The 6,807-nt window shown below is 48.2% G+C and overlaps 1 protein-coding gene across 1 annotated transcript; it reads right to left on the reverse strand.

Moving 5' to 3' along the window:
* Window positions 1-4,895: 4,895 nt before the first annotated feature.
* On the reverse strand, window positions 4,896-6,061 carry LOC112078672 (secreted frizzled-related protein 5-like). The gene has a single exon (XM_024144829.2). It carries the CDS (start codon window positions 5,541-5,543, stop codon window positions 4,920-4,922), a length of 624 nt encoding a protein of 207 aa, XP_024000597.1. The 5' UTR covers window positions 5,544-6,061; the 3' UTR covers window positions 4,896-4,919.
* Between the last annotated feature and the right edge of the window lie 746 nt (window positions 6,062-6,807).

The raw sequence follows: 6,807 nt of genomic DNA on the forward strand, positions 1-6,807 counted from the left end.
TAATGAATATGGTCTCCATCCAAAATGGCAACCTATTCCCCAAGTAGTGCACTACATCGGCCCACATGTCTCTGGTCAAAAGTAGTGCCCTACATCGGCCCACATGTCTCTGGTCAAAAGTAGTGCACTACATCGGCCACATGTCTCTGGTCAAAAGTAGTGCACTACATCGGCCCCAGTCTGGTAAAGTAGTGCTCTCGGCCTGTCTGTCAAAAGTAGTGCACTACATCGGCCCACATGTCTCTGGTCAAAGTAGTGCACTACATCGCCCACTGTCTCTGGTAAAAGTAGTGCACTACATAGGGAATAGGGTGTCATTTTGGACACGTCAATGCTCTAACATGAGCTCAGTGTAACAGCTTCTATCCTCCTATATCATCAGCGTAGACACCGGGCACACTTTCTGATTGGGCTAGCTGAGTGTGTGTGCGTATGTCTGGTGTGTCTGGTGTGTGTGTGTGCATGCTTGTGTGTGTGTGTTGTGTGTTTCGTGGCACTTGCTGAATGAGTTCCTTGAAGCGTTTGCAGACTGTTGTCGTTCAGAGTGTCTGATTAAAACAGATTAAGTCGCTCATATGTCTTCTTTCAAAGTCACGTGAGATTTTATTCAGTGTGCTTTTTTCTTCACATAATCGTTTCATATATTTTTGTGTGATGTGATGTGATATCCATAAACAAAGAAACATCAGAGTTAACATACAGATGTAGGATCTTCAAAACTTGTAGTGCATTTGAGGTTTTAAAACGCTTCTGCAGTTTATAATTTCCATTTTGAAATTTTACGGAAAATGTATCACCAATACAAAAATAGCCATTGATTATAATCCATATATGATAATTGACATTTCCAGGGCCTCCCGAGTGGCGCAGCTGTCTAAGGCCCTCCTTTCAGTGTTGCTGTGTCACTAACAGATCCTGGTTGATCCAGGATGTGTCGCAGCCGGCCGTGATGGAGACCCATGAGACGGCGGCACAATTGGCCCAGCATCGTCCAGGTTAGGGGAGGGTTTGGCCCAGCATCGTCCGGGTTGGGGAGGGTTTGGCCAGCATCGTCCGGGTTAGGGAGGGTTTGGCCCAGCATTGTCCGGGTTAGGGGAGGGTTTGGCCCAGCATCGTCCGGGTTAGGGGAGGGTTTGGCCCAGCATTGTCCGGGTTAGGGGAGGGTTTGCCCAGCATCGTCCGGGTTAGGGGAGGGTTTGGCCCAGCATCGGTCCGGGTTAGGGGAGGGGTTTGGCCAGCATTGTCGGGTTAGGGAGGGTTTGGCCCGCATCGTCCGGGTTAGGGGAGGGTTTGGCCAGCATCGTCCGGGTTAGGGGAGGGTTTGGCCCAGCATCGTCCGGGTTAGGGGAGGGTTTGGCCCAGCATCGTCCGGGTTAGGGGAGGGTTTGGCCAGCATCGTCAGGGTTAGGGGAGGGTTTGCCCAGCATCGTCAGGGTTGGGGAGGGTTTGGCCAGCAGGAATATCTTGTCCCATCGCGCTCTAGCGACTCCTGTAGTGGGCTGGGCGGCAATGCATGCTGACACGGTCGCCAGGTGTACAGTGTTTCTCTGACACATGGTGCGGCTGGCTTCCGGGTTAGTGGGCATTGTGTCAAGAAGTGGTGCGGCTTGGTTGGTTGTGTTTTGGAGGACGCTTGGCTCTCGACCTTCGCCTCTCCCAGTCCGTACAGGAGTTGCAGCGATGGACAAGACTGTAACTACCAATTGGGTAACAAAAATTATAAATATCCAAATTTCCATTTGCTGCAGGATTAGTGGCTGCTGTAGTGGCTCAAATTAAGATCCTACATTTCTGCTCTTTCTTTGTCACTTTTAACATTTCCTTTTGCCCTCTTAACACTTTACATTGTCTTCCAGTCCTTCTCAGCAAGTTTGTGTGATTCTCCTTCAGTCAGTTTCTAGACTTTGTTTTAAATAGAATGTTCAGTCTGAAGTTAAAACCAGAAGGATTCTAGAACTACAGTACATAGACAGATTCTATTCTATTGCCTGGATGGTGCACTGTAGATGAAATCCTGGTTCTTAATGACTAACCTGGCTGCAAAGAGTTAAAACATAATTAAGGAATTAATTAATTCAACATTCTCTTTCCCATTCTAACTGAAACTGGAAGGGAACCAGTCTCTTGTCTTGATTTTTTTATTTACTTTACTTCCTCACAACCGCCCCTCTCCTCTGTCACTCTCTCTGTCCTCTCTCTGTCCCTCTCTCTGTCCCTCTCTCTGTCCCTCTCTCTGTCCCTCTCTCTGTCACTCTTCTCTGTCACTCTCTCTGTCCTCTCTCTGTCACTCTCTCTGTCCTCTCTCCTGTCCCTCCTCTGTCCCTCTCTCTCTGTCCTCTTCTCATGTCCCTCTCTCTGTCCCTCTCTCTGTCCCTCTCTCTGTCCTCTCCTGTCCTCTCTCTTCCCTCTCTCCTCGTCCTCTTCCTGTCCTCTGTCTGTCCCTCTGTCTTTCCCTCTCTCTGTCCCTCTCTCTCCCTCTCCTCTGTCCCTCTCTCTTGATCTCTCTCTGCCTCTCTCTGTCCCTCTCTCTGTCCCTCTCTCTGTCCCTCTGTCCCTCTCTCTGTCCTCTCTCTGCTCCTCTCTCTGTCCTTCTCTCTGCCCTCTCTCTGCCCCTCTCTCTGTCCCTCTCTCTGTCCCGCTCTCTGTCCCTCTCTTGTCCCTCTCTTGTCCCTCTCTCTGTCCGCTCTGTCCTGTCCCTCTCTCTGTCCTCTCTCTGGCCCCTCTCTCTGTCCCTCGCTCTGTCCCTCTCTCTTGCCCCTCTCTCTGTCCCTCTCTCTGTCCCCTCTCTCTGCCCCTCTCTCTGTCCCTCTGTCCCTCTCTTCTGTCCCTCTCTCTGCCCTATCTCTGCCCTCTCTCTGTCCCTCTCTCCCTAAACTCTATTTCCTCTCTCTCTCCTCCCTCTCGTCCAGGCTCTTTCATTCTCTTCGCAAAAGCCCACTGCGTCTCTCCTTCTCCACCTCATTCTCTCCCCTTTTTTCTCTCCCCCTAATGTTCCTTCTTACACCCCAGTCTCTATCTTACCCCTCTCTCTCACTGACCCCATCCCCCCTCTCTTCTCCCCTCCCTCCCTCCCTCCCTCTCTCCTTTTCTCTCGTTAGACTAATTCACCCTCAGTAATTAGTCAGTTAGTTAATTTGGCTGTCTAACAGGCTGATCAGACAAAAGACAGAGGCAGGCCTGGACACAGCAGAGCACACACAGAGTGTGCCCTTCACACTCTATAGACTCTAAACTCACATTGACTCTCTCAAACACTGTCTCTTCTCTCGGTAGTTGCCATGCACACACACGCACACACACGCACGTATGCGCATCACACAACACACACAAACACACACACACACACACACCACACACACAACACACACACACACACACACACACACACAACACACACACACACACACACACACACACACACACACACACACACACACACACACACACACACACACACACACATGCACACACACACACACACACACACACACCACACACACACCCAACACACACACACACACACACACACACACACACACACACACACACACACACCAGGGGTCATATAGTAGTTTATTTGGGAAAAGTGTGTAATTGTTCTGTCCTGCACTGGAGACCTAGCTGCCCTCCATGCAGCCGATTTCTTATAGAATAGCTCTGTAAAAAAAATACATCTGATTTTGTTATATCTTTGTATTATTTATATCTGAGGATTTGTATGGAAGCAGATAGAAGTTTAAAGGTCTGTTTTCCCTGACCTAGAATACATCTACTGCTAGAGTTAAAAGCATTCTGAATGCCGAATCTCTAAAAGTGTTTTGTAGTCCAGGAATAGTCGTTGTGTCTGGGAAACCAGCCCTACGGGTTTATCTGAAAAGCMGAGGTTCCTTAGATCCTCTTATCGTACAGTCATTGTTATTTCTATTATTTAATGCACACTAACAGTTCCACAGTCTGACAGTTGAACTGAGAATGTTTTCCTGGTCTACAGTAACTTTTATTTTCATCTCTGCAATTAGAATAAATCATTGCAATATGTGACATGAAAATGTCCCCTTGGTCTTTCTTTAATGTCACACTGTTTTATAGTAGACGTTACATTGAACACATGGACATTTCGCTGTGGTGGTCTATGTATTATTATCCAGCTCTTTCATACACTAGGAGAAACACTGACTTGACTAGAGAGCATGTTATCTGTGCTATGGGAATATAAACATTTGATATCTACCTGGAACTTTCTGTGCTATGGGAATATAATACATTCTGATATGTAACCTGGAACGTTATCTGTGTATGGGAATATAATACATTCTGATATGTAACTGGAACGTTATCTGTGCTATGGGAATATAATACATTCTGATATCTAACCTGGAACGTTGTCTGTGCTATGGGAATATAATACATTCTGATATGTAACCTGGAACATTATCTGTGCTATGGGAATATAATACATTCTGATATGTAACCTGGAACGTTATCTGTGCTATGGGAATATAATACATTCTGATATCTAACCTGGAACGTTATCTGTGCTATGGGAATATAATACATTCTGATATCTAACCTGGAACGTTCCCATCTTTTCTTCTCCAGATACATCTTATGGCAGTTGCATTGACTTAAAAGGTTTATATTTGTATCTATAACTCTCAAACATAGTTTGAGTGGTTTGTTCTTTCCTATCCAAAGGTTATACACACCTATAACAAAAATGTTACGGAAATCTTGTTCTAGAATATCTTCTGTTCCAAGCTCTGAAGCAGGAGTAAGACTGAGTGTCCTGCATGGGGACAGGCTCTCTCGTCTACAACCAGTGTGGTGTGAAGGCACCGACCATATTCAACCTGACGCTCAACTAAATTAGTTGCAGGGAAGGGACCATTATCATGTCATATAGTGGCTCTCTTTCACAGTTAGTATACGGTCTCTGAATAGGGTTGTGAATAAGTTTGTGTGGTCTTACCTGGCGCCGGGGTGGCCTGGTTCCCAGCAAACTGTATGGGGATACACAGATCATTATCAATAGGAAACTTATCGCAGGTCAACATCTCCGGCCAGGGGAACCCGTATGTCTCCATAACGGGGGCACAGCTGTCCCTCACGGCCTCACACAACGAACGACACGGGTAGATGGGCCTGTCCAGACACACAGGGGCAAACAGGGAACACAGGAACACCTGTGTATCCGCATGGCATCGCTTGGCGAGGAGCGGCACCCAGCTTCCCGCCTGCTGTTTGACCTCGGGCATGGTCTCGTGGTCCAGCAGGTTGGGCAGGCGCATCTTCTTGTAGCCCACGTTGTGGCAGAGGCGTAAATCGGCGGGGATGTCCACACACTGCGGCTCCTTGGTGTAGAAGCGGCCGTTGTGGAAGTTGTCCGACTGCCAGCTGTAGTAGTCGTATTCGTCAGCGGCCGAGGCGGGGGAGGTGAGGAGCAAGAGGAGGAGGGATAGTGCCACGGTGGAGAAGGGGTTAGTGAGTAGTGGTCCCCTCCGCTGCTGCCTGCTGTGGCTGTGGTTCTTTTGTCCCTGTGCCATGTTGCTCTGAGCTCTCGGAGGGAGAAAGGAGGCCCAACGTGACTCAGGGCTTCTGGAGGATAAAGGAAAACTCTTTGTGCTGAAGAAACAAACTGGAATCCTTTTTTCCTGTCCAAGAACGAGAGTAGAAGCGGAGACAGAAAACAAAAAGAAAGTGTGTATTCCTGTCTTCTTTCAACAGAGAGAAAATGAGTGTGTGTTAGTGTGTGTCCAGTCCTCTCCCCCCTGCGCTGGTAGAGCTGTGTGTCTCTGCCTCAGGTGGTCGTAAGAAGGGAGACAAGGGTCGAGGGTAAGACGAGGGGTGAGTGGAGGGGGAATGCTGTGTGTGCCTCTTTTCCGTCTCTCTAACTCTCTGTCAAACTCTATCTCTATTTCTCTATTGCTCTCTCCTTGCAGTTCTGTGTATCTCACTCCACAGCTGTCTCTTCCTCTGTCTCTACCTCTACCTCTCTCCTGCTCTCTCTGTCTGTGTCTAGAAGTGTGTGTGGAGCAGCTACAGTATATCAGCTAGAGGGATAGTTTTTCCCTGTCTGCTGTCAGGCCTCCTAGTAGACTGCCTCCCACTGGCCCCACACAGCTCTACCTCAGCCAATCCAAGACCAGGGGGAGGTCCTGAGAGGGGGGAAGAGATCCCCCCCTCCACCTCACCCTCTCTGGTAGACACTCCCTGAGGCAGAGAGAGGCAGGCTGAGAAGGAGAGAGAGAGAGAGAGAGAGAGAAGGACATATCCTCCAAACCCAAAAGGCCTGTGGTGTTGATGGTATAATAAACAAAATGATAAAATATACAAATTAAATTCCTCTGCAGTATCATTAATAGCAGACTCCAACATTTCTTCACTGGCAATAAACACCCAAATTTCATTCCTCAGGGCCGCAGAGTGAGAGACATGCTGCTTGAGCCCCACCCTCTTCAACATTTATATCAATGCATTTGAGAGGGCACTAGAACAGTCTGGAGCACCCGGCCTCACCATACTCGACTCGGAAATCAAATGTCTACTGTTTGCTGATGATCTGGTGCTTCTGTCACCAACCAAGGAGGGCCTACAGCAGCACCTAGATCTTCTACACAGATTCTGTCAGACCTGGGCCCTGYSAGTAAATCTCAGTAAGACCAAAGTAATGCCCTAGAGCACACAAAGAGTTATACCTACTTCAGCCTAAACCTCAACACCACAGGTAACTTCCACTAGGCTGTGAACGATCTAAGAGACAAGGCTAGAAGGGCCTTCTATGCCATCAAAAGGAACATAAGACTGGAC

This window comes from Salvelinus sp. IW2-2015, unplaced genomic scaffold (assembly GCF_002910315.2).
Source record: "Salvelinus sp. IW2-2015 unplaced genomic scaffold, ASM291031v2 Un_scaffold6065, whole genome shotgun sequence".
NCBI classification, from domain to species: Eukaryota; Metazoa; Chordata; class Actinopteri; order Salmoniformes; family Salmonidae; genus Salvelinus; species Salvelinus sp. IW2-2015.